We start from the raw sequence: 25,798 nt of genomic DNA, 5'->3' as shown, positions 1-25,798 counted from the left end.
ATGAAGGGACTCCCCCAAATCCCCAAAATTTTCATTGACAATTGCTTTGTGTCCTTTTTTATTGTTTTCGTTTGTGTTTTTGACACAGGGTTTCTCTGTGTAACGGCCCTGACTGTACTGGAATTCGTTTTATAGAGGAGGCTGGCCCGGAACTTACGGAGATCTGCCTGCCTCTGCCTCCTGAGTGCTGGGATTAAAGGCGTGCGCCACCACTGCCTGTCTCTTTGTGTTGCTTTGTATCTAAAACAGCATGGGACAAAATTGACTGCATCTAACACCCCTGAAAACTGCGTGACAAATTTCTGGTTGCTTCATTTTTTTTTAAATTTTTTTTAAGACTTGCTGAATTTTAAATTACTATTCTTGGCATGCCTAGTTTAAAGTGTGTGTGTGTGTGTGTGTGTGTGTGTGTGTGTGTGTGTGTGTGTGTGTATTTCAAGGACAGTTTTTAAACTACATTAATATACAGGAGTTGTGGTCTCTGTTTTTCCCTCTCATCCTTTGAAAATGCAGTTAGCTAAAAACAGAGGAATTAACTGTAGGATTTAGGACTAAAGATATTTAAAAAGTTAATTTTGAACTTCCTTCCCAGTAGAATGGCTTTGGGTTTGGCACTTTCAAATGTTAATTCTAAAAACAAGCTGAGAAAAAAAAATCTTGGTGCAGGATTTACAAGAACAGAAACAACATAATTTACCAAGAAAGTTTAAAATTAAAGCAGGTGATGCTTATGTGTCCTGAGTAGAGTTTGGATTTAACTTATGTGTTGAGAGACCTGATAAATAAAAACTTCCTGCTATCATTTGGTTTCTGTTGCTGTGTGTAGTGGTTTGAAAGAAAATGGCCCCCAAAAGGAGTGGCATTATTAGGAGCTGTGGCCTTGTTGGAAGAAGTGTGTTACTGTGGAGGTGGGCTTTGAGGTCTCATATATGGTCTAGCCACACCCAATGAGACAGACCACTTCCTGTTGTCTGTGATTGAAGATGTAAGGACTCACAGCCCCTTCACCAGCACTGTGTCTGCCTGCATGCTGCCTTGCTTCCTGTCATGACGATAATAGACTAAACCCCTGAACTGTAAGCAAGCTACCACAATTAAATATTTTCCTTTATAAGAGTTATCAGGGTCATGATGTCTCTCTCCAGCAATAGAAACCCTAAGACACAGTGATAAAACACCAACCACACCCAACTTGGAAGGAAGGGGTTGATTTGCCTTACACTTCCCAATCACAGTCCATCATAGAGTCATATAGTCAGCAAGGAACTCAAGACAGGAACCTGGAAGCAGGAACTGAAGCAGAGATCACAGAGGACCACTGCCGACTGGCTTGCTCCCCATGGCTTGCTCATCCTGCTTTCTTATATATTCTAGGACCACCCGCCCAAGGGTGGTACTGTCCACAGTGGACTGGGCTCTCCCACATCAATCATTAGTCAAGAAAATGCCCCCACAGACTTGACTACAGGCCAATCTGACGGAGGCCATTTCCTCTTGACTTTTTGGTTGTTAGCTTAGGCGTTAGAGATGAGCCATCTTCCCAGCTGAGGCCATTTTCTCAGTTGAGGGTCCCTCAACTGAGGGACCTGGGCTTATGTCAAGTTGACAAAAACTAAGTGACAAGGAGAGCTTCTAAGATGTAAAGCTTAGGAGAAAACTTTATGAAGTTGGCATCCTCCAAACTATGGCATCCTCCAAACTAGAATATTTAATGGTGCTAATCCCAACAAATGAGAGTAAAGACCATTACCCAAATTCTTTGGTCAAATTACACAAGCTTTATTTTCTGTCAGGCAGGACTCTCTCTCTAAAGTGGGGATTTGAGAAAACAGCATAGAACACAGGTGATAGGGGGTTTATATAGCCCCCAAACTTGCAAGACTAAGGGGTTTTCAAGGGTTGGAGGATTTCCAGTAGAATTTTGGTTATGTAGGAACCTGGCTGAACTTTTCAAAATTATTTGGCAGAACATCTTATCCTCAGGGTAGAGGTCAGGGTATAGGGTGTGGAACATGTCAAATTCCAGAAAATGGGTCAAGATCTGTTCAAACACAAGCTTTACAGAAAACAGGAATGAACTTATTTTGACCTTGTAACAAGATGGCTTTTAATCTTAAAATGGAGTCAGGCTGGTCCATCAGCCTGTTGTGATGGCTATTTTGGCTATCAACTTGACTATATCTAGAATTAACTAAAATCTCAAAATGGGTGGGCACATCTGCAGGAATTTTTTTCTTAACTAAATCATTTGAAGTGGGAAGACCCACCTCTAATCTGGACCACACCTTCTATTGGCAGCCTATATAAAGGACATGGAAGAAGGAAGCCTCTCTCTTTGCCTGCTTGCTCTTGCCCTCACCAGCAAATCCATTCCTTCAGTGGCATCAGAGCCTACTTCTTTGGGGTTCCAGAGTATACTGAAGGACAGCTGAAACATCCAGCCTCATGGACTGAACAACTACTGGATTCTTGGACATATCATTCATCGGCAGCAATTGTTGGATTAGCTGGACCACAGCCTGTAAGTTAGTCTAACAAATCCCATATGTAGTACTCTGGAACCCTGACTAATACACCTGTGTTTATGTGTTCCTAATGTCTTATTGTAAAGAACCTAGCCAATGAGCTTTGGGACACTTGGCAGTCAGGATGTCCACATAACATTTGTCTTTGAATATGTTCAGTTCATTCACACAAATATTCCTTATAATATTGAAGGAGTTTGAATGAATATAGTCTTTTTGTTTGTTTGTTTCTGAGATAGGATTTCTCTGTATAACAGCCCTAGCTGTCCAGGAACTAACTCTGTAGACCAGGCTGGTCTTGAACTCACAGAGATCCACCTGCCTCTGCCCCTCCCAAGTGCTGGGATTAGGCATGCATTACCACTGCCTGGCCTTTTTTTTTTTTTTTTTTTTTTAATATTTATTTATTTATTTATTATGCACACAGTGTTCTGTCTGCAGGCCAGAAGAGGGCATCAGATCTCATTACAGATGGTTGTGAGCCCTACATTGTTGCTGGGAATTGAACTCAGAACCTCTGGAAGAGCAGACAGAGCTCTTAACTGAGAGGATGACAGGGTGGCCGCCATCTTAGAGAAGGGCCAGACAGGAGGCAGCAGGTCCTTGGACAAATTATTCTAAAAAAAAAAAACAACAAAACACCAGAGGATGTGATGCCCTCCACCCCTATACCCAGACAATTAGGAGCTACACAAAAAACGAGTTCCAGACATTTCCTGCCATAATCTAAAAGATATAACATAACTAGTGTGAGACCAAAATGAGCCATCTTAGAAATAAGACCAAAATGCTTTCACCCTAAAACTAAGGCCTAAGATTTCTCCTTTTAGGTACAGGCTATGAGTTACTGAAATAGGCCATGAGTTACTAAAACCATTCAGTTCAGATTCCAGAAACCAGGAAGTGTAAAAGTACAGAGTCACAAGGCAGTCACAAGGAAATGACTGCTGGACTATGGAATGTCCTCTCCCTGGTTTCCAGGGTAACTGACCACAGAAATGTCCCCACCTGAGGGCAGCCAATGAGAAATGGTGGCGGGCAACCACCCCCTTAGAAGTAAGATTAAGCCATAATTTCTAGAAAGTCCCTAGAAGCTAGCCAATCATAATTGTACCCGTACTAGCACCCCTAAATGATGTAACCTTGTGGCTTTTGCCTTTAAGAACTGAGCTTGCAGAGGGGCAGACACTTCCTCCAGGCTCCACTGCTTTGGATGTATTGTTCGAAGTCCCTGCCTAGGCTTGTATTGCTTTTGGATATCCTAAATTAAACCTTGCTTTTGCATTTCGGCATGCTCATCTTTGGTGGTCTCTCTGGGGGTCACGATCTGGGCACAACACTAGAATGATAAACAAAGCACCAGATATGTCCTGTGAGGTGTTTTCTACTATTATAGATTGTATACCATAGCTGTCAGAGGGAATGAGTTTCCTGCAGATAAAAATGGGATGTCTAATTATCTGAGGAAATGGGTCTGCTGGTGATATAGATGCGAGGACATAAACTGCCAGAGGATATGGCAATTTCCTTGTGTCTGCAACTCTCCAATCACTTCAAACCAAGCGTCTCCAAACTGAAGTAAGCACCAATCCCGAGCTTGTGACTATCAAGAGTAGGAATTCCCCTAGAACACCCCCCACCCCGACCCTAACCACTCTAAGAATCCTGTCCTGTTACTGCTGGGGGTCCTGCTCACTCCACTGCTGCAGTGGATGGATGAGGGGCCTGGGTTTGAACTCGTGAATTAAATACTCTTTGCTTTTGCATTCGGATTGGTCTCTTGGTGGTCTTCGGGGACATCGGACTTTGGGTGCACCATTAACCTCTGGGCCATCTCTCCAGCCCCCCAGTAGTCTTATATATTTGAATAACTTTGTTCCCAGTTGGTGGACTGTTGGGAAAGACTAGGAGATGTTGCCTTGTTAGAGGAGATGTGTCACTGAGGTGACTTTGAGGTCTAGTCTCTCTCTCTCTCTCTCTCTCTCTCTCTCTCTCTCTCTCTCTCTCTCTCTCTCTCTCTCTCTCTGCAGATCAGGATGTAAAGTTCTCAGCTGCCACTCCAGGACCATGCCTCCTGCATGGCACCATCCTCCCTATCATGATAATAGTGACTAACCCTCTGAAACTGTAAACAAGCCCCCAGTTAAATGCTTTCCTGTATAAGAATTGTCTTGGTTATGGTGTCTCTTCACAGCAATAAAACACTAAGACAAAAACCAAATGCTAATATAATAAAGTTAAGCAGACATCTCATCACTGGAGAACAAGTAGTCAAAAAGAAAACACTACTGCAGGACTTTACTGGGGAATCTTTTCTGGTGAGGATTCTTCAGGAGCGTTATGGGCTCAACCCATGTCCACCATGAAGTCCTTCAGCTGTGGCAGGCCATGAGCATGGATGGCACTGGTGGGGGTCCAGAAGGTCCCAGAGGATCAGCCAGTGGCTAGCACTGACAGGTGGGCATGTGTGAGCTCATCAGCAGGGCCAGCAGTTCAATAGTCATTGAAGCCAGGGCCACATGCAGAGGCCAGTCTCGAAGTCCTCTTCATGAAGGGCATCAGCACAGAGGCTCAAGGAGCCATGTCTCAGGAGCACAGCCCTGGGGCCCAGGGGCCACTTCTAAAGGCTCTGTTTTTGTTTCATTCAATGTGCAGGAGCTTTGCATTATCAGGGTTCACAGCTTAGGGCTGGCTCACTAACACATCAACCTCATCTTGGGGTTAGTTCATTAGCATATCAATGGCTGTCTTGGGCTTGGCTCATAACTGAGCTGCCTTGTGGAGGGCCCATTAACAAAAACATCAGAGCTTGCCCCTGGGGCATCAGATCGTCCTTGTGGCAAGCTCCTATCTTACAGGCATTTCATTATCCCAAGTCACACAAAATGGTTTCACTTATGTTCCTAACGATATATTCACACACACACACACACACACACACACACACCTGCCCGCAGGTGTTAGATTTCTGAGGCAGTATAGAGACAGAAGGCAGAAAGAGACAAGAACTCTGACCTTCAATAGACAGAACTGTGATTATTAGTGCACAGAGAAAGGGGCAGCCTCTCCCCTGTGGGAAACTGGTGCTGGGATTAAATGTTAGGATTCCGGTCACTTCTCCAGCTAGGTGACCGCACATGCGCAGTTCAGTAGCCAAGCAAGGGGTCTTACATCCTATGTAATCTGTGTGCTTTGTGATTGCGCAATGCACACGGCATGGTCACGCAATCTGCCCATGCGTGGCATAGCTCCCCAAGCCAACACGCGCATGTGCAAGGTAATCCTTAAAAAGCCAGTCACAACAGACTCCTCCCTTCTCTTCTGCTCTCTCCACCTCCCCCCTCTCTCCCTTCTCCTCACGTGTCTTTCCAAAAGGCATGGGCATGCTCTCCTCTGTCCCCCACCTCCTCCTAATAAAGTTCTGATACTGGGTTTTGTCGTGCCTCGTGACCTTTCTCACATGGTAACAGCACCACTTATATTAAAGCCAACATTAAAGTCATGTGCTATCGCACACCCAGCTAGAAATATAACTTCTTCTTCTTTTTTTTTTTTTTTTTTTTTTCAAAACAGGATCTCTCTGTGTAGCTCTGGCTGTCGTGGATCTCACTCTGTAGACTAGGCTGGCCTCAAACTCCCAGAGACCCACCTGCCTCTGCCTCCCAAGTGCTGGGGTTAAAAGCATGTACCACCATGTCCGGTGAAATATAATGTCTAACAAAAGAACTTAAGCAGTACTTTTGAGAGAATAGGACACACCCACAGGACAGACATATTAAATTTTTATTTATTTTTATTTTGTGTGTATGAGTGTTTTGCTGATTCTGTCTGTACACCATAACTGGTGCCCATAGAGGCCAGAAGAGGGCATCACATCTCCTGGGACGGAGTTACAGACAATGGTAGATCCTGACTGATGGAGGCAGCCTGAAAATAAAAGAAAGAGGAGATAGGCCTCTGCAGAAGCTGATTGTCCCTTGTCAGAACAATGGAGGCCAGCAGTTGCTCATAGGAGTGGAAACTGTCTTTAGAGGGCAGAAAAGGGGAACTTGGGTGGTGGAAGATTCTTTGCAGACTAGCTTCTCTGCAATCTTAAAGCTGTAAAGACCAATGAGGTTGGTATGCTGATCTTATCGGCTTATCAGTCTTCCTGTTTCTCAGCTCCCTTGAGGATTTTAGGTCACTAACCCTTCAGCTAGTCCCTATCTGATAGTGCCATGGGGGTGCTGGGAACTGAACCTGGGTCCTCTGGAAGAGAAGCCAGAGTTCTTCCCAGCTAAGCCACCTCTCCAGCCCTCAGGACAGACAGAACGAAGTTCAAGAATGGATTCCATGTAAGTCTGGCCTTAGAGTCACTCCTATACCTCTTCAATTAATTACAATTGGCCATCAAGGATTTATTTACTCTAACTTCTTGACATCCATCACTCTTCCAGCCTGGGGTCAGATCTCATTCCCCAGTGACAACTGACAGTCAACATTGGACCACCAGATTAATTAATGTCTTCAGGGAAATTTGTTCAGAGAAAAGAGAGGATATTTTTAGAATCAAAATGGAGTCCCACTGGCACACGGTGCTTGCTTTCGCTCTGTCACTAACGAGGCTAATGAAGGAAGAGCACAAGCTTGGGTCCAGCCTCGGTTTCATAGAGAGACCCTGCCTTGATGCCAACAAAACTGGAGTCAATTGTGCCAGCCAAAGCTGAGCCTGGTGGCTCACACCTTTAATATCAGTTCTTGGAAGGTACAAGCAGATGGATCTCTATGAGTTCAAAGCCAGCCTGGTCTGCAAAGTGAGTTACAGGTCAGCTAGGAATTTTTCATGGCATCTGGTCTTCAAAAAAAACAAAACAAAACAAAACCTAATAATAATAGCAACAAAGAACTAAAGCCAAGAGGTCCTGGAGAAATGGTTCTCCTTCATGGCTGCCTGTGCTGACCAAGACCCCCACCTTGGCTCCTCCTTGCATCTCTTTACACTGTTTGATTCCAGCACAGGCATATCTCAGGAATCCTCACATCAAATCCCTCAAGATCTGGGTCTGAAAATAGAAAGGACTGTAACTTATCCCGGCAAAGCGATTCTAAAAATAGGACAGGTCCCATATTTCAATTACCAGATTGTTGAGACAACAGACCCCAAAGAACAGGAATTTCCTCAGGAACCTCATGCTGGGGCAGGAAAAGGCTAGAGCCTCGTGCCAGATGGAAGTGCAGTCTGTCTCCTGGGAAGAGCCTTTGCACAGTTCTGACAGCTGGTCAAATGCCTTGCAGGACAGACTGCTGCACAGACACTGAGGGTCGGGAATGGGCGGGGCCACACTTCCATAGGACTCCATAGCTCTTGCTCTCTATTTAAACCCGAACCTTATGTCAGTGTATAAATAGCATCTAAGGAGAGGGGTCACTGGACGTCTGCATTTGTTCTTCTATCTGGTGTGGCCACCTAGAAGAAATCTTTCAACTATTATATGTCCCCATAATTGACCTACTGAGGATGGGTAGTTAGTTGAACCTTGTGCTTCCAGGGACCAGGCTTTAACCCTAAAACCACCAATAACAGGACCACCGAGTATCCAAGAGTGTATTATTCCATTTTTATGTACTGGTACATCTTCATTGTTTCTTGATGATTGAGTTCTAGTTTTATTTTACAATGGGTAGCTAGAGTTTTTTCTCTCTGGGTCCCGCCAAGCCCCGGCAGTCTGACAGCCCAGTTATAAAATAAACACACAGACACTTATATTATTTAAACTGTTTGGCCTAATGGCTCAGGCTTCTTGTTAACTGTTCTTATATCTTTTTTTTTTTTTTTTTTTTTTTGGTTTTTCGAGACAGGGTTTCTCTGTGTAGCTTTGCGCCTTTTCCTGGAGCTCACTTGGTAGCCCAGGCTGGCCTCGAACTCACAGAGATCCGCCTGGCTCTGCCTCCCGAGTGCTGGGATTAAAGGCGTGCGCCACCACCGCCCGGCATGTTCTTATATCTTAAATTAACCCATTTCTATAAATCTATACCTTGCCACATGGCTCGTGGCTTACCGGCACCTTCACATGTTGCTTGTCATGGCAGCGGCTGGTAATGTTTCCCCTCTGCCTTCCTGTTCCCTCAATTCTCCTCTCTGCTAGTCCCACCTATACTTCCTGCCTGGCTACTGGCCAATCAGTGTTTTATTTATTAACCAATCAGAGCAACACATTTGCCATACGGAACATCTCACAGCAACAATGATATAAGATACATGAAAGTTATTGAAATATTTTGTATTTGTGGAGACTCCTTTTATGGCCTAAAATATGATCTGTTTTGGAGAAAGTTCCCTGGGTTGAGGAGAAAAGTGTATATCCTGAAGCTGTTGCATAGAACATTCCTCTTTTTTTTTAAATTTTGTTTTGGCTGGATCATTGACTGTGTACCTGGTATGAACCTGGTACCCACAGAAATCAGAAGAAAACACCTGATTTCCTGGATTAAGAGTTATAGATGGGTGGGTACTGGGAATTGAACTCAGCTCCTCTGCAAGAGCTATCTTTGCAGCCCTGGAATATTCTTTATGGATATCTTTAAGTCCATTTATGTTTGGGAGTTGTTGCAAAAAGTCTTTCTTGAGGGAGACATAAACAATGTCTACCCCTCCTCCTAAGGTCCCTAAGATAAACTGAGGCATGGTTCCACCAATGTTCACTCTGGAGAACCCCTCCATGGGGAGATTTTGCAATAGGGAGCAGCTGAACTCTCCAAGATGAGGTTGCTTAACTCCATCTTTAGGCCATGGCTGTTGGCAAGTCTTGGGGAGTGTGTGAGTATGTCTCCAACTACAAAATAGAAGTGAGAAAAAGGATGAAAAATGAGAAACAGAAATATATCCAAATGGACACAGACTGCAGTAGTAATCTATGATTGTAAACACAAATGCAGGGAAACACCTTAACCAGTGTGTCCTTTAACTAAGCGATGACAGTCTTTCTCCACTGGAGCCTGTGACTTTCCTGGTCACAGGTTGCTGTCTAAGTTCTCCGTATTAGATGTGAATTCTGTGAAGTAGGCCTTGGGCCTTAAGTCCAATCAGAGAATTGGTTCTGCCCATAACCATTCAAGTCACAATTACCCAGGCTGGCACATCTTAGCGGGCACTTTCATCATGAAGCTGTGTAGGCCTTGAAGTCTTAATTCTCTCCAGCACCCTCAGTAGCACCTTCAGACACTGGAGGAACTAGCTCACAGGGAGTGGACTCTTTAGGCCCAGTCCTGGCTTTGTTTCTTCAAGTCCTGCAGCTGAAGGACGCAACCTCTTCAGCAATAGGGTCTGCTGGGTAGTTCCAGAAGGCAACCAGGAACAGTGGCAACAGCCTTCATTATTTTAGGGACTCCTAGGACCTCTATAGTTGTAGTGGATGTTCTTGGTTGTCAATTTGAGTGTATTCAACTAGACTTAAGGCTAAGCAGGCTTCTGGAGGGGAAATAGAAAGTTCAGTCCATGAAGAGGGATGCTACATCACTGAAGAGCTTAATGAATTTGCTGATTCATTCAAGCAGAAGTCTGGAGAACATGTGTGGGAATGGATTTTACAAGTATGGGATAATAGTGGAAGGAATATAAAACTAGCCCAGGTTGTTTCTTGATATGGGTCCATTGAGTGGACATTCTGGGTTTAATATGGAAGCTGGAACAGTTACATAAGGTGTTAAAAGTTGGATTGCTTAGCAAAGCATTTGTCAAAAGATGGCCTACTGAAAAGAAGCTGGTGATGCCTGATATCCTTCGGCTTAGTGTTGATGAAGGGGTTTTAAGGTTCAGGGAAATCGCAATGCTAGAGCGGGTAGGCTGTGTAAAACCTCATCCTCCACAGTGGAGGTAAGGAAGATTATGTCTGGAGTGCAGGAGACCCTTTAGGGAGTCTCTTGGTGTTATCATGTCCTGTGATTAAAGTCGACAGCAAAACTACTACAGTCCAGTACAGTCAGGATGACAAAGGGCACATTCCCTTCAGGGATGATGAAATGGGTCATACCTCTGGGACAAGAACCAAGACTTTGGGAGGTGCTTGCTGAGGGTGGAGGAAATACAGAATGGGTAGTAGAGGAAGGCAGTTACAAATGCCAGCCAAGGCCATGTGACCAGTTGCAGAAACGAAGGGTATAACTGACATGAGTGTTTCTGTCATATTTTGTTAAGAATGTATTTGAACAGATACTTGTCTTTTCTTTTGTTGATTTCTTTATTGTGTAATATAAAATCAATTGACATAATATCAGTGATTATTATATTTAAGTTTTTAGACACTAAAAGAGTGTCCTTCAAGCAACATTACCACCTATTCTAAAATATATAATGCATTTGCAGTTGTACGTGGGATAGTTATATCATGGCAAGCCTAATTATGGCCTGATTATTGTTTCCTTTGTAAATTAAGCATGACATGAGGAGACATGATTGTGTGTCAAGTTGACAAAAGTGGATTTGTGGTGGCTATCCTTGGCTATCAACTTGAGTGTATCTGGAGCTGCCCAAGCAGCTGGGCACTCCTGTGAGGGATTTTTCTTGGTCGGATCATTTGATGACGGAAGACCATCCCTAACTCTGGGCCCCACCTTCTCATGGCAGCCTATAGAAAGGACTGGGAAGAAAGAAGCTTTGCTTTGGCCTGCTTGCCCTCACTCTCCCTGGCAAGTTCACCTGCTGCCGAGGCATCCCTTTGCTGGCGTTAGAGCCTACTTCTTTAGGATTCTGATGTACAGTGAAGACCAGCCAAGGCATCCAGCCTCACGGACTGAGCAACTGTTGGATTCTTGGATGCTCCGCTGGGAGACAGCCATTGTTGGACCAGCTGGACCACAGCCTCTAAGCCACTCAATACACTATATTCATTCTATCTGTTCTGTTCCCCTAGAGAACCCTGACGTACGGCAGCCAACAACTCCGATGGTGGTAACCCACGCCTGGCATGGGTTTTCCTGCTTCACCACCTTATGTGAAGAGTACCTCTGTGAACTCTTCAGCATTTACAGACACAGGCTATTGTAAGTTTTTCTCAATCACCCTAGTGTGTATGAGCTGACACTAGCTGCTGCTGCCGCTGTGGCCTCTCCATCCATCACAACTAGCATACCCGTCTGTAGGAGAGGACGGTGCTCTGCTTTGTCTGAAGGAGTCATTGCCCACCTCTGTACCTGCATTGTACAAGAAACATTAAATATGAGTCTTTTCTGTCAAATACTATAAAACTTTTCTGTTTAAGACCAGGAATTTATTATTATTATTATTATTATTATTATTATTATTATTATTAAATTATTTATTTATTTATTTTGGGTTTTTTTTTCGAGACATATACAGTGAATATGTCTCTGTATATGTCCTGTGTTTCTCTGTGTAGCTTTGCGCCTTTCCTGGAACTCACTCTGTAGCCCAGGCTGGCCTCAAACTCACAGAAATCCACCTGGCTCTGCCTCCCGAGTATTGGGATTAAAGGTGTGTGCCACCACCGCCCAGCAGAAATTTATTTATTTTTTTATCTTCCCCACCTTATAGGACTTTTATGCAAATGTCTTAATGGTACCCTATAAAACTTGTGCTTACCCAACGGCACTGCTGTGTCTGGACTGCAGGTGCAGCCCTTCCCCTTCGTTTCTCATGTACTTGTTCCTTAAGATCCCAGCCAAATGGAGAAAAGACAGTTACCACCCACATTAGGATGAAAGCCAAGAGCACTTCCTGTCCCTGTGTTTGGTTTTCTCAGCACTCTGTGGTCTTGATCAAGAGTAAAATCTCCCCAGTGTGATGGAACACACTTTTAATCCCAGCACCCGGGAGGCAGAGGCAGGTGGATTTCTGAGTTTGAGGCCAGCCTGGTCTACATAGTGAGTTCCAGGACAGTTAGGGCTTCACAGGGAAACCCTGTCTTAAACAAACAAATAGAATTTGCCTGGTCTGGATGCCTCAGTTGCAGTGGTGATCTCTTTCTTATTGACCCTGAACTTCTTTCTTTCTTTCTTTCTTTCTTTCTTTCTTTCTTTCTTTCTTTCTTTCTTTCTTTCTTTCTTTCTTTCTTTCTTTCTTTCTTTCTCTCTCTCTCTCTCTCTCTCTCTCTCTCTCTCTCTCTCTCTCTCTCTTTCTTTTTGTTGTTGTTGTTGTTGTTGTTTTGAGACAGGGTTTCTCAGTGTAGCTTTGTGCCTTTCCTGGAACTCACTCTGTAGCCCAGGTTGGCCTTGAACTCACAAAGATCCACTTGTCTCTGCCTCCTGAGTGCTGGGATTAAAGGTGGGTGGCGGCGGCGGCGGCGGCACCGCCACCACCCAGCCCCTGAACTTATTTCTAACAACAGTTTTTATCATGGATATTTCCTGTGAACTGCTCCTTAGCTATTAGCACAGAATTTTGTTTTCTGTCAATTTTTTCCTCAGGAATTCAGGTTTAAGCTAATCTCGACGTGTTTGCCTTCAAGTGATCCAGACAGACTCCTTTCCCTGCCTTGCCCCTCTTATCTCCAGGCTGCTCACACGCTTTACAGATTCCTCCCATGATGGTCTAAGACCCTTAGATCCTCCAAAGCCTCAGAAAGATCCTGCCCCAGAAAGGGCTCAGCAGAGCTGCTGACGCTCCATGACAGTCTCGGGTGCTTGCTGGGGCTGGCTTACAGTTTCAGAGGTTTAGTAGCTTGCAGGCAGACATGGTGCTGGAGAAGGAGCTGAGAGTCTACATTTTGATCTGCAAGCTGCAGAAGCAACTGTGTGTCAGTCAACCTGGCCAGACTTGAGCTTATAAGACCTCAAAGCCTGCAATCACAGTGACATGCTTTCTCCAACAAGGCCACACCTCCTAACAATGCCACTCCCTATGGGCCAAACATTCAAACATGTGAATCTATGGGGGCCATACCTGTTCAAACCACCACAGGAAGGTAGCGGTGGGAGGGGGTACATGGGTCAGAACAGCCTGGGGGTTAGCATGGAGACTTTGATGAAGAAATGGTTTGGGGTTACGTGGGTGAGTGGGATTGTTGCAGGGAAGCACAAAGAAGTACGAGGTTGCATCAAGGGACCCACTCTTACTGCCACAAGTGCAGAGAAGGCTTGGGAGCCATTTGGAATAGTCTTCCAAGCCGGGCGGTGGTGGCGCATGCCTTTAATCCCAGCACTTGGGAGGCAGAGGCAGGCAGATCTCTGTGAGATCGAGGCCAGCCTTAACTGACTTTAGAAACCAGGTCTAACTAGCATATAGATACAAGAAGCCCAAATCTTGGTAAAATATCATGCATGCGATGGGACACAGACCACATCTGCAGTTTCAGCCCTAGTAAGGAAAGCTCTTATTCATCCTGAGAAAGTGTCTATCAGAATAAGAAGATATTTATCTCTCTTTTTAGGAGACATGTGTGTGAAATCTCTCTGCCAGTCCTCATCTGGAAGATTACCCCAAAATTAGTGTGAGTTGAAGGAAGGAGGGGGAATCTCAAGGCCCCCTGTGGGGAGGTTTGGTTGTAGATGGAGCATCCCTGATTGGTAGCCTTAAGGAGGACAGAAGGAGTGGAAGAAGAGAGGTTGGAAGAAGCAGTAGAGAGGTCAAAACCCCATGGGAAAGGACCTGTGAATGGTTGTCAGCAAGGGCTTTGCCTGAGCATTCATGGAGACGGTACCTGTCCAGTGATCCAGTACTGAGGACCTGTAATGGCTCCCATAACCTGGAAGGCCTGTTGTTGGGGCTCAGAGTGGGTAGGAGTAGGGCTTGTTGGAGCCAAACGGAGACCAGAAGAAGGAGGGCAGGGATGTTGGCTGGCCTCCTTAGCAGTCCTGTCAGCAAACGCATTTCCCAAAGCTGTATCACTAGCAGGGGCCTGGGGACCTCGACAGTTAATAACGGCTGCCTGCTTAGGAAGATAAGAAGCTTCTAACGGCTTTAGGATTAGCAGCCCATTGGTAATAGATGTACCCTTGGCGGTGAGGAAGCCCCTCTTCTGCCAAATGGAGGCATGGTACTATAGGATGTGGACTGCATATTTAGAATCTGTATACATCTTTATATTAGAGTTCTCAAAAGCAACAGAACTTATAGAATGAATCTCTGCATGTATTGATAGAAAGGGGATTTATTAGAATGCCTTATAGGCTGTTGTTCAGCTTATTCAACAATGGATGCCTATGAATGGAAGATCCAAGAATCCAGTAGTTATTAATCCCACAAGGCTGGACGTCTCAGCTGGTCTTCAGTATATGGTGGAGTCCTGAAGAAGTTGGCTCTAATGCCAGTGGAGGAATGGACCTATGAGAGAGAGAGAGAGAGAGAGAGAGAGAGAGAGAGAGAGAGAGAGAGAGAAGACAAAAGGAGAGTTTCCTTTGTCCATGCCATTAATTAGACTGTCAGTGAAGGTGCAGTTCAGATTAATAATGGATTTCTCACCTCAAAAGATCTGGATTAGGCCAGGCAGTGGTGGTGTATGCCTTTAATGCCAGCAATTGGGAGGCAGAGACAGGTGGATCTCTGAGTTCAAGGCCAGCCTTGTCTACAAAGTGAGTTCCAGGACACAGAGAAACCCTGTCTCAAAAAAAAAAAAAATATCTGGATTAAAGGTGTGTCTTCCCACCTCAAAGATCCAAATTAGAAGTAGGTCTTCCCACTTCAAATGATTTAATTAAGAAAAAATCCCTCGCCGGGCGGTGGTGGCGCACGCCTTTAATCCCAGCACTCGGGAGGCAGAGGCAGGCGGATCTTTGTGAGTTCGAGGCCAGCCTGGGCTACCAAGTGAGTTCCAGGAAAGGCGCAAAGCTACACAGAGAAACCCTGTCTCGAAAAAACCAAAAAAAAAAAAAGAAAAAATCCCTCACAGTTATGTCCAGTCACTTGGGGCTTAGTTAATTCCAGATATAGTCAAGTTGACAACCAAGAAGAGCCATCACAATGTTGATAGTTTTGTCTCATGCTAAGGTGAGGGCTCTAGAGAGGGCTATGAGCTCTGCCTTCGGAGAAGTGATGCCGGGTGGTAAAGGGGCAGAGTCTACAGCCTCTCAGAGGAGGGAGACTATGGCATAGCCCACTGGGCAGGAAGAGGTGGAGCTGAGAGATGAGCTTCCATCTACGCACCAAATACAGTCAGGACATGACAGAGGGGGAATAGAAAGTCACCGAGTTTTGTAGTCAAGGGTTTCGTGTGATTCTAGGCAGGGTGGCCTTGGGGAAGGAGTGTAGGAGGGTTGGGAGGAGGCAAGGAATCAGGTGACATCAGGATTGTCTAGGGAGGTGATGTGAAAAAAGTTGCACTTAGGAGGGGACAAAGTCGAGAGGCTCTTGTGTGATAGGAGATCCTTGGGCAGATGTGCTGAGAGAACAGAGTGACCGAAGGTGAGCTTAGAGGCCCCAACTGTCGTATCTAGCTGTTTGGAAAGGTGGACAATAGGGGCAAATGGGCTCCTCTCATTTGTCCGCAGACCCCCAGGGCTATCTTCCCACTTTTCACCAGGATACAGGACGAAGGGTTGGCCAAGGTCCGGGAAAGCCAGAGCAGGGGCCTGTAGGAGTGTCTTGGCGGCAAGAGAAGGCAGGTGTGACAGGTTTAGTGAGGTCTAGGGGCTCTGCTGGGGGGGGGTCTTAGCTGCTTCATAGAGGGGGCAGGTAAGAAGAGCAAAGCTGTCGATTCAGGTTCTACGATACCCCACCAGGCCAAGGGAGACGAGGAACCCCCAAATGGTTGGAGCTGTCGGGGGCCACAGCCATTAGTTGATCAAGTGTGAGCTTGAGGCTGTTAGGGGACAACAGAAACCTAGACACTTGACATGAAGGACAGGAAGGTGAGCGTGGGAAGGAGAGGCTCTGTATCTTCTGTTTCCTAGAAAGTTAAGAAGTGGAGCAACATGTTGTTGTGACAAGGAGGCCAAGGGGCTGCGAAGGAGAAGGTCTTCCATACGTCGGATTAAGTGGCTGGAGACAGGTAAGGGAAAGGAGGTCAGTAGCCCGAGCCAAAGAAATGGGGCCTATTTCAGAACCCCTGGTGGGGGCGCAGTCCAAATCAGCTGAGACATGGTTCCAGTGTTAGGGTTCTCCAGGTGAAGGCAAAGAGGTCATGTGACTCTGGGTATAAAGGGATGGTGAAGAAGTGTCCTTAGGTCTGTTGTGGGGTGTTCATCCAGAAGACTGCTCGGACATGGGTTTAAGCCAATAGAAAGTCTTTATTAACTGGCTGGCCACTCCCCTGGGTGTTCGGGATCCCAGTGTAGCCACGAGCCTTTCTTGGGATGAGCTTTTAAGCACAAAAACCATGTTCTGGGTTGACATACTTCAGTTAGTGAAAATAGCCAGAAGCAGAATTACAGAAGCCAAAAAGCAAGGTTAGTCCGTTCAGAGATTTTCCCAGAACTATGGATGTTGATGGGTTAGGCCTTTGTTATTTTGGCAGGTGGTGCTGTCTACATGCTGAGTTTTACAGCCTGAATGGTACTTCCATCATGGAGTCAGGTGTGCTAAGGTCTGGAGCCCTGTGGCAGGTCTAGAACGGTAAAGTGAGAAGTGGAGGAGGAATCTGAGAAAGTATAATGTCAGGGTGAGGCAGTACTGGGCGGATAGGAAGGACTGCCAAGTTAACAATCCTAAGTTCCCTGGACCAAGCAGTAGGAGTCATCAGGCTTTAGGACAGGTAGGATAGGCATGTTATAGGGCGAGTGGGTGGGCTAACAAAGAGAAGGAAGATTCAGGAAGGCATTGGATGAGAAATGTAATTTAGCCATGATAACTCTATCTCAAAACAGAGTTGGACACCCAGGCATGAGGAGGGAAGAGTGACAATCTGGTGGCCCCATCGGGAACAGAGGAGACCTATGGCCCGAGGCTGGAGGGGCCAGTCATCAACGCCCACCCATCACAGAGATATGGAAGGAGAAGTTTTACCATAGTAAAACTTCTGCACACATAGTAAGCAGGAAGAATAGACCCAGGAGACCCCAAATCTGTTAAAATAGCAGACACTTACCCACTACCTAGACAGTCACCCTTGCTCCTCAGTGGTAATATCAATGGTTTTGTTGGAGGCCAAGGTCCCAGGGAACCACCAATCTTTGGCCACCGGGCCCAAAAGATCAGAAAGATTTTCCTATGGAGTAGGAACCGGGAGGACTGACTTACCTTGGTGAGGTAAAGAGAGGCAGTCATGAGCCTCCAGTGTCCTGCCTATTCACAGCTTAGGCAGGGTACTGGCAGCAGGTAAGGTAAAGTGCAGTTCTTTACCTAGGGATTGGTGTGTGTTGCAGACTATTCCTTTACACTGTGTGAAGATATGTCACTGTGATTGGCTTAATAAAGAGCTGAACGGCCAATAGCTAGGCAGGAAGAGGTTAGGCGGGACTTTTGGGGACAGAGGTCTCAGGGAAGGTGTTGTCTCCAGCCGGTGCAGAGGAAACAGGACATGCAAGAGGAGAAGTTAAAGCTTGTGACAGCATGTAGATTACTAGAAATGGGTTGATTTAAGTTATAAGAGCTAGTTGGGAACAAGCCTAAGCTAAGGCCGAGCTTTCCTAATTAATAATAAGTCTCCATGTCATGATTTTGGGGCTGGCAGTCCAAAAAGCCTGATACAGGTGTTGCCATTTAAAGCAGGCTCCATGTGGAGTCTGTCAGTGTCCCATCTGCTTTGAAGGTGGCCTCAGGGCTGCTGCCAGAAACTGGTATTTCTGTCTATTATGAGAAGTCCATCCCATCCTTCCCTGCTCTTCCCTTCCATTAAACACCTTAAATGCCATATTCAACAGACCTCTCTGAGGGATTTGAGGGCCGTCATCTAGACTCTAAGTTTTCTCCTAATAGCTGGGTTGACTGGGAAAGTAAATGAGTGTTGAGGACAAGCATGCCCTCTTGAGCGCTAGGGCCCGGTGCGTAGGTGGGCATGCTGCTGGAGCTGAGAATCTTGCAGGCAACAGGAAGTGGTCGATGACAGTCACAGTGGGCGGTATCCTGAATATAGGAAGCCTCAAAGCCCGCCCCCACAGTGACACACGATCTTCAACAAGACCACATCCACTCCAACAAAGCCACGCCTCCTAACAGTGCCACTCCCTGTGGGGGCCATTTTTCTTTCCAACTCCCACAGGCCCAGGCAGCCATCCAGACCCTTTCCTTTCCCTCAGAGAGGAGAGGAGAGGGAAGAATAACATAGAGATCACGCCAGGTGAGGCTACAGATTTGGTGAGGAACCTGAATTCCTTGATGAAGTTAGAAGGGTCATCAGGGAAAGAACGGAGGTACTTTTCTCCCTGGGAGAGATTCACCATAGAAAAGGGGACGTGGAGTATGCAGCTGAGGCCCACCATTTCCCTGACGGGATAAAGACCATCTGTATGGGAGTGGGTACGGCTGATCCCATAGGGAGAAAGCAAGGATGAGGTTGAGTCGGGGTGAAAGGTGCAGCAGGCTGGAAGGGCGCTGTGGGCAAGGCTGGGGTGATGCCCACGGAGGGCCAGGCTGGGGCGGCACCCACAGGGATTGTCCTCTATGGAAAGGAGAGGGAGCTGAGGTCCTGGTCAGCTTTGGGTCAGGTTTGGCCTTTGCCAGGAGGATTTGGCAGCTGTGACAGGAGACACACAGAGGGACAAGAGCAGAGAGCAAAGGTTTGGACGCAGAGAGTCTCGGGCTGCTTGCCGAAGCGTCGGCAGAATTTGTCAAGAGCAGTGAGAATTTAAAGGTCTAATGTCCCACTTTCAGTCCAGTGAGACTGGTTATCAAGCTTGTACTGAGGTCAAGCTATATTGTAGTTTTTTTAAAAAAAGTAAGGTGGCAAGGTTCATGGTATCTGAGTTCGAGGAGGGAAGGAGAATTGGGAGGGCAGGTGGGAGGAGTCTAATTTTGAATGAGAGGAGCCCACGGTCAGTTAGAGGGAAGAAGGGCCACCCCTGGAAGAAAGGGTGAGCGTAAAGAATTCCCAGAAGCAGAGCACAGAGGACATAGGAGAGACTCGGGAAAGGGTTTTTCCTTTCCAAGTCCAGGTACGCGGGGCCGGAGATAGGAGTCCGGCCAGGAGGATCCCAGCAGCACAGAGGGGGTGACAGGGGGAGAGCTCAGTGCCATAGGATGGAGTCTCGATCCACGCATGTTCCCGGGGGGCCAGGACCTGTCAGACAGGGGCCCAGGGTGGCAGTGGACAGGTCCACGTGGAAGGGTGTCCGTAAGTGCATATGGAGGCCGCCTGGCAAACTGGTGCAACTTCAATTGAGTGAGCGAGACAACCAAGATCAGTGTAACAAGGTGAAAAAAAACTAAAAACGTGAAATCTTTAAAAAAAAATAAAAGTAAAATAGATTTAAAATGATAGTGAAACGGTTACTACAATGAAAAGAAAAATGCGCTATGATGTGAAAGGCTGAGTGTGCACGAAGTGTGTTTACTAAGAGAACATTTTTTTTTTACAAGGAGGGGCAGAATAAAGCACTTGCGTGGCTTCCTTCTGGGTCCTCTAAAATTGGAATCTGCCCAGTAGAGGAGGGGATGGGGAGAGACAGGTGCGGAACCAGGATAGCGGCAAATGTTCAACACAGCTGTTCTCACTGCAGCATTTCCCTTCTCGGTGGATTAGCGGCCTCTGCTGGCCACACTTAGTATTGCAGTCTATGGGCTGGGCAGGTTCTCTCCTCCTCTGGAGGTCCCGTCTTCCGGCTTCCCGCTTCCCTCCAGTGAGGCTAAAATGCTTGGCCAGGGGATGTCTCCCAAGTGGCGTGCTCTGCTGTTTGATGGAGCAAACACAACCGAGATCTGTGTGGGAGGACCAGTCTTCGTACCTTCAGAACCCACTCAGCGTTAAATCTGCGCCTGGACGGATAAAGCTATGGTTGATCACGCCGTCTCGTTCCCTGGGCGACGGACCTCACAGTAGGTCTGGCTCCAGACCTTCAGCCCATAGCTCTCTCACTGTCTTAGTTAACTGTTCGGCTGCTGTGTTCTGTTACTAACTAGTCTATTACAACCAAGGCAACTCTTACAAACAAAAGCATTTAACTGGGGGCTTGCTTACAGGTTTATAGGGTTAGTCCATGATGATCACGGCAGGAAGCAGACAGACACAGTACTGGAGCAGTAGCTGAGAGCTTACAGAAGATCCAATCTGCAGGCAGCACATAGAGCAAGACACTGGGCCTGGCATGGGCTTTTGAACGCTCAAAGCCCATCACTAGTGACGCATCTCCTCCAACAAGGCCACACCTCCTAATCCTTCTAATCCTTCTGGGCCAGTTCACCACCACCCGGGGATGAACCATGCAAATACCTGAGCCTATAGGGGCCATTCTCCTTAAAACTACCACACTCACTCTCCAGTCAGGAGATGGGCTCAGGTCTTGGCCACTTGAGGATGTATTCACAGTACCCTTGGTGCCAAAGCCAAACCTCCTGCCGCCTGAACTATCCAGCCTGTCCATGGCTGGCCCTTCCCCTCTTCATGACGGCCTCCTGGGGCTTCAGGAATGTGTATGTGTGGTGGGCGGGGGTGGGGGCGTGGGGAGGAGGGGAGCTGTTCATCACAAGCTTCCTTACTTGTGATTGCTCCTTTTAATCAGGCCTATGGGGAAGTTTGGTCTTAACAATAGGTTCCCTCTCAGAAACAATGGCCAGCCACAACGCTCCGTAAAATAGATCTGTTATTCACTGCTAATCCCTCCCTCAGGAGCAGCCAGTGTCTCTCCGGAACTCCCAACTGGTATTTGAGCGTGTCCTGTAGACAGGCTTGGCAGTTGCCTTGCCATGGTCACCTGGCTTACCTTTGGCCTGAGGCTTCTGCTTCCGCTCCACTGGTTCCTCTCACTGGCCCCTTTTGGTTGGCTTGTCTTTTGACAGGGTCTCCTTAGGTAGACCAGGTTGACCTTCAACTCTATCTTCTTGTTTCAGCCTCTATGTACTAGGTGTACAGGTATATGCCACCAAGCCAGACTTGCAGTTTTTCATTTGTTTGGGGTTTGTTGTTCTTTGTTTGAGATAAGGTATGTATACCTAGCTGGCCTCAATAGTAGCTGAGGCTGGCCTTGAACCCCTGACACTCCCGATTCCACCTCCTAAGTGTTGGGATTACAGGTGGGCACCATCATACCTGGTCCCAACTTCTAGTTTTTAAAATGAATCCACAACCCAGGAATATTTGTCTAAGCACTTTAATTAAAATTCAGTGTACTATGAAAGCTGGTGTGTACATAAGGTTTCCTGTTTACTGAGAAAACAGCTTAGACCACTGGCTGAGCGTATTTTGATAATGAAATTTTAAACAGCTTCTTGATTTTAATTCTACTTAAAATATTTGTATAGTTAAAAAAAAAAAGATGGCGTGTGATTCATTATCTACCAAAATGCAAGACACACTGAGGAGATTAAGAGGAGAGATTCAATGGTCACACGGACATGTTCTGACTTCAGGATTATAGCCGTCTCTGAGCTGTGTCATTCAAGCCTCAGCCAGTCCAATTTAATTTGGAGATTAATGCCTGTCTCCAACTCAGTTGACCTAATATCAGGGTTCTGTGAGCGTGTTACCCTGAATGAGATAGCTCGGTAAAATTAAGACACTGCCGATCTCATTTCAAAATTAACGTTCTTACCAGGAATCCCGGGAACCTCTCGCTTTACATAATAAGCCGTCTATTTTCAAGGACTAGCATCTAAAAGAGTGGGTGCATCCACAGAAAGCAGACTCCTTATGAAGCGGGACCTCACAGTGGCAGGGTCAGGAAGAAGCAGGACCTCACAGTGGCAGGGTCAGGAAACATTTTACCGTCCACTGAAGGGCGGCAAGTTTACCTTATAGGAACATCTGGAATACTTGCCTCAGGTGGAGGCGTTCTCTATGTCCTGGGCTCCAGATTCTGGGGTGCAGATATGACAATGCTACATGAGGCTACTAGGGTTAAAAAAAATATGACTAGACTCCCAGGCTCACCCTGCTTAAAAAAAATAAAATAAGGTATACCAGTGAGATTAGATCTGTGCAGGATTCTTTCTTTTGGTATTGAGGATCAAACCCAGGGCCAGGCAAGCGCTCTACAGTAAGGCAAACCCTTTCTGTACAAGACGAATTTTATTATTGTGAGCTCTTGACTCTGTGTGTGTGTGTGTGTGTGTGTGTGTGTGTGTCAGAGTGTATGTGTGGAGGTCGGAAGACAACTTTGTGGGGCTGATGCTTTTCACCTTCGCAGGGTTTCAGAGGTCCATGTCATCAGGCTGGCATGGTGGGTGACAGAGGCCTCTACCCACTGCTGTGGGATGTTCTGTATGTCCTGTGGGAGCCCTTCTTGGGTTCTTTGTGGCGTTACCCAGCAGGTCCGCATAGAGGATGATTAGGACCATGGGCCTGAGTGCAGGTGTCTGAGATGGTCTGCACTTGGCTGTGCTAGGGGATGGTCTGTATGTCAAGTTGTTCTGATTGATCAATAAATAAAACCTGATCGGCTGTGGCTAGGCAGGAAGGATAGGCGGGACTAACAGAGAGGAGAAATAAAAGGACAAGAAGGCAGAAGGACTGACTGCAGCCGCCGCCATGACCAGCAGCATGTGAAGATGCCGGTGGGCCACAAGCCGCGTGGCAAGGTATAGATTTATGGAAATGGACTAATTTAAGCTATAAGCACAGTTAGCAAGAAGCCTGCCACGGCCATACAGTTTGTAAGCAATATAAATCTCTGTGTTTATTTGGTTGGATCTGAGCGGCTGTGGGACTGGCGGGTGACAGAGATTTGTCCTGACTGTGGGCAAAGCAGGAAAACTCGAGCAACAACCCACAGCGACCTCTCAATGCTCTGTGATGTTATCCTGAATAATGTGAGACTGGAAACAACCCAAATGCTCACTGATGAACAGTGGCTGAAATGTCACCACACGTCTGAACAAGGGACCGTAGTCATCACCGATGAACCAGGGCATTCCCCTCTTTTTCAGATAGGATATTGTCAGGTATCCCTGGCTGACTTCAAACTTGTGATTCTCCTGCCTCAGCCTCTAGTGCTCCACTACGCCTCACTACAAGCATATTCTCTAAGTACGGACTAGTTTTTTTCCCTACAGTTGTCACTTGGTGCTTCAGAGTGGCCAGGGAGGATGAGTACCAGGAATAGCACGGAGAACTTGGAATGTCATCGCCTACTAAAATAAGCAGAACTTGAAAAGGGTAAGATAACAATGCCAATCATCTCAGTGTACAGAGTACCCAATCACCTGCTCTGCTGTCAGCGAAGACTACTGTGTTTACTGCTCTGGAATCCAGATGCTTACAGGAACTTGGGAACTCCCACGCTGTTTTGCTAATTGGTTTGTTTTGAGGCAGATTCTCACTATGTAGCCCGGGCTGACCTTGAACCAAGAATCCTCCTGCCTCAGCTTCCCCAGTACTGGGTTTGCAGGTGTGCACTCCTACCCCAGCTCTTCCCTATCACTTAGACCAAGGGTGGGTTCTGGTGGGGACCCCGCCATATCACCAACCCTTGACTTTTCTAGTAGAGCTCTGCTGATGCCGGAGCCCTCTTCTATTCCCTCCTAAAACCTCTTAAAAGTGCGAGGCGGTTTTCTTCTTGAAACTAGCAACTGTGGGAGCGGGGCAGGGCGCTCCACGGATCAAGAACACCACCACCATTTGATGAAATTTGAGGATTTCCACAACAGGGCCTGTGAGGAGGTGCCCTTGGGCTAGGAAGCTTGTCCAGGCAGGTGGTCTCACAGCAGGGTGTCCACCCGGGATGGGGATCGTGGGACTCATGAGGCACTGCAGGCGCCTCACTCGGCCTCTTTCTTCTCCTCCAGCATCTCCACGGACATCATCTGCTCCTCGGGATCTGGGCCTGGGCTCACGCGGATCCTCACCGAGGGCTCCGAGGGCGCAGCTGCCTCCTCCTCTGTGCCTCCCTCGGGCTTCCCCGGGGCCGGCGGTGGAGAGCGCGGGGCTGGGGGCTCCTGGGACCCTGGGGGATCTTGGGGCGCTGGGGGCTCTTGGGACGCTGCGGGCTCCTTGGGATCTGGCGGTTTCTGGGACGCAGGTTGGTCCGCGGCTCCTCCGGAGCCCTCCTCTCCCCCAGCATCCTGTGAGCTCTTGGCCTGAAACCCCAGAGAGAGAGTGAGGTGAAACACTCTCCAAAGGGGCATAAAAGAATCTTTCAAGCCAACGTGCCCCCACCTTCGGGGACTTCCAGAGGACAGTGGCACACAGGAGATGGAAGCTACTGGCCTAGCAGAACGGCATCAGGGTAGTATAGGAGAAACAACGTAGTATTGACTGATTGAAGTTTGAGGATGAAAGGCCAATATGTTGGGGGGTAAATCTTGGGGATCTGTTTAATTTTGAGACAGTGTCTCCCTAAGTAGCCCGGCTGACCTTAAATTTGGTGTGGAGAACAAGTTGGTCTCGAACTCAGGGTCCTTCTTCCTCAGCCTATCGATTGGATGCTGAGACTGCAGGTGTGAGCTACCCTGCCCAGCTCTTTGGGGATAATTTAGACTATTACGGGCTGGAAGCCTGTGTCAGGTTGTGCATTCGAGAACAGATCCATCTCCCCAATTTATGTGGGGAGCTGATAACCATGAGGGCTGGCCTCTTCAAAGGCTGAGCCACCCTGACACCACTCCTCCTCCTCTTTTTTTTTTTTTTTTTTTAAGACAGGGCTTCTCTGTGTAACCCTAGCTTTCCTGGATCTCACTCTGTAGACCAGGCTAGCCTCCAACTCAACTTCCTACCTCTGCCTCCTGAGTGCTGCTAGGATTAAAGGCGTGTGCCACCACCGCCTGGCTACACACCCACATTTCTTATTAGTAATGAATGGTTCTGGGGTCATGAGAAAAGCTTGGAGCACATAGGTACAGCTGAGTGGGCCTGCTATCTTTCTGGAAGGTTCCAAAGGTTGCAGCCCTTACAGAAGAATGGGGTGGGATAACAGAAAAATTAGTTTGCGGTGACCCTGGTCCAGGGGCTTGGTGGCAGCTGCAGCCCCTGGTGCTCCCTCCATGGGTGTTGTTGGCCATCGATAAGTAATTGGGGGGAGCTTTTGTTTTTAATCCCTAGGTTCTCGCCTGCTTGCTCTTTCACCCTAGTTCTGTAAGGAAGGCAGTGGAGAGGGAACAATCCTAGAAGATGCTCAGCTGCCCAAGACCCAAGGGAGAGCAGTCAGGGTGATTGTGTGGAGCAGAGAGCCCTGAAGTTTGCACAGGTCGTGGGTACTAAAGAAGGGGGAGGTATCAGGATGTTTCTAGAATCCAAAGCAGCCCTAGAGACCTGCTGCTGCTTCTTCCCTGCTTCCGCATGTCTTCCTACACTTGTTCTGCCCTGCGTGGGCACCCTGAA

The 25,798-nt window shown here is 47.1% G+C and overlaps 1 protein-coding gene across 1 annotated transcript in view; it reads right to left on the bottom strand.

The window, feature by feature from the left end:
• Window positions 1-19,860: 19,860 nt before the first annotated feature.
• LOC102913179 (cyclic nucleotide gated channel subunit beta 1) overlaps window positions 19,861-25,798 on the bottom strand; it is a 43,463-nt gene continuing 37,525 nt past the window's right edge. Inside the window, exon 21 of the mRNA XM_076571629.1 lies at window positions 19,861-24,558. Coding sequence (XP_076427744.1) covers window positions 24,241-24,558 — 318 coding nt within the window. The 3' untranslated portion in view covers window positions 19,861-24,240. The remainder of the gene's footprint in view (window positions 24,559-25,798) is intronic.

The sequence above is a fragment of the Peromyscus maniculatus genome, chromosome 5 (genome assembly GCF_049852395.1).
Source record: "Peromyscus maniculatus bairdii isolate BWxNUB_F1_BW_parent chromosome 5, HU_Pman_BW_mat_3.1, whole genome shotgun sequence".
Lineage (NCBI taxonomy): Eukaryota > Metazoa > Chordata > Mammalia > Rodentia > Cricetidae > Peromyscus > Peromyscus maniculatus.
The sequence above is the reverse complement of the archived record's forward strand: the minus strand, read 5'-3'. Positions and strand labels throughout refer to the sequence as shown.